This window comes from Monoraphidium neglectum, assembly GCF_000611645.1.
Source record: "Monoraphidium neglectum strain SAG 48.87 unplaced genomic scaffold scaffold00107, whole genome shotgun sequence".
Classification (NCBI taxonomy): domain Eukaryota; kingdom Viridiplantae; phylum Chlorophyta; class Chlorophyceae; order Sphaeropleales; family Selenastraceae; genus Monoraphidium; species Monoraphidium neglectum.
The window spans coordinates 41,645-43,340 of record NW_014013521.1 but is presented as its reverse complement, the minus strand read 5'-3'; the positions used below and the strand labels follow the sequence as shown (position 1 = coordinate 43,340).

At 71.0% G+C, this 1,696-nt stretch overlaps 1 protein-coding gene across 1 annotated transcript in view; it reads right to left on the bottom strand.

Annotated features, from left to right (window-relative positions):
- Positions 1–213: 213 nt before the first annotated feature.
- The window catches only part of MNEG_1129 (hypothetical protein), a gene marked incomplete at both ends in the record, with an annotated part of 4,971 nt that continues 3,488 nt past the window's right edge, over positions 214–1,696 (bottom strand). The window contains 4 exons of the mRNA XM_014050393.1: positions 214–447; positions 655–809; positions 1,164–1,290; positions 1,473–1,679. Coding sequence (XP_013905847.1) covers positions 214–447; positions 655–809; positions 1,164–1,290; positions 1,473–1,679 — 723 coding nt within the window. The remainder of the gene's footprint in view (positions 448–654; positions 810–1,163; positions 1,291–1,472; positions 1,680–1,696) is intronic.

Genomic DNA, 1,696 nt, shown 5'->3' with positions numbered 1-1,696 from the left:
GCGCCGCATCGCCGCGCAGGCGGCGGCGGCGGCGGCGGTGACGCTCGCCGCGGACGGCGCGCCGCACGAGGAGATCCCCAGGTGAGACACCATCTCGGCCATCTCATTCAGGGCGTTCGCCAGCCCAACAACATCTGCGCAGGAACGCGCAAGCGCAGCGCCAGGGATGAGGGCGTGCGAGAGGTGACTGAACAAGAGCGGTGCGCCCGTGCCTCACGCCCGCGCGGCGGAACAGATCATTGTGGCCACAGGAGTGCCCGCGTCCGAGCCGCCGGCGGCCGACAGGGGACGCGGCGCAGGGGCGTTGTGCCGGCGCGGAGGAGGGGGCTCACCGGTGCAGTGTGGGTGCGCGACCATGACAAGCGCCGCCTGCTGCGGCGCCAGCAGGCGGCCAAGCACCCCCGCCGTGAACTCGCGCATTAGGCGGCCCTCCCCCTGGATGCTGGCCTGTGAGCGAGGGCGCGGCAATAGGAAGAGCAACAGTCAAACGAGGGTCCGGATGCGCCGCACATCGTGCACGATGCGGCAGCTGCGGAGTCGCTTGACAGCGCTGGTGAGCAAACAAGCGGCTGCTCGCCGGCCTCTCGGGCGCATGCGCTGGCAAGGCAGGCGCGCCCCTACACAGCCGCCGCCGCGCCCGCGCCGGCGGCCCACCTGCAGCTGCGCGGCAAAGTCCCGGACCGCGATGCTGCCACGCGCCATGCCGCCCACGTAGCCGCGCTGCTGCAGCTGCAACCGGCTGTCCGAGAGCTGGGCGCCGGGGGAGGAGGTGCAGAACGCGCCGGCCTGCTCGGCGGCCAGGGTGCAGCCTGGGGCGTGCGCGGCAATGGTTTTTTCCGGGGGGGGGGGGACGTCAGGTGGCCGAAACATCGTCATTTGGGGTCCGACCAAACCACGGACGTCCTTCCAAGGTGGAGCAGCGGTGCGCCACGCTGCCATCCCGTGCGCCGTCCCCACGTCTTGATCGAGCGATCCAGCCCTCCCCCAAAGAAGAGACCCACACACTCACATCACACACGTACACATGCGCACAACGCACTTATTCACACGAACACTCGCCAGCGCGCGCTCACGCGCGCGCGCGCACACAAACACACACACACACACACACACACACACACACACACACACACACACACACACGCGTGGGGGCACGCACACACCTGCCGCAAGCCGCGCAGCGAGCGCTCGGCGCTCTGTGAGGCACCGCGCCAGCGCCGCCAGCAGGTCGGCCCTCAGCGCCAGAAGCTCTCCCATCTGGCAGTCGGACAGGCGCACGTCAGCCAGCGCCTGGACAGGCGGATTCACAAGATCAAGGCGGGTCGGGAAAAGGTTTCAGCGGGATTGCTACTGTGGTGGCTGCGGGTGCGGGATGTGGCACGGGTAGGGGAGGTCGCAGCAAGCGGGGCCAAGCGAGCTGATCAGAGAGGCAGGCAGGCCGCCGATCGAGCCTGGCGCGGCCCTGGCCGCACCTGCAGCCAGTGCTGCTTGGGGTTGGCAGGCTCAGGGGCCTGGTCCTCCTCCTCTGCCGCGGCCGCGGCCATGTCCGAGGCGCTGCCGTGCGCCGAGCCGCGCCCGCTGCTGCTCGTCGCGGCCGGCGGTGGGCTGCCGACGTCGACGGCGGCGGCGCAGCTCTCCGCAGCGGCGGCCACGAGCGCCCCGAGCTCCTGGACCGCAGCCTGCGGCAGGGCCCCGC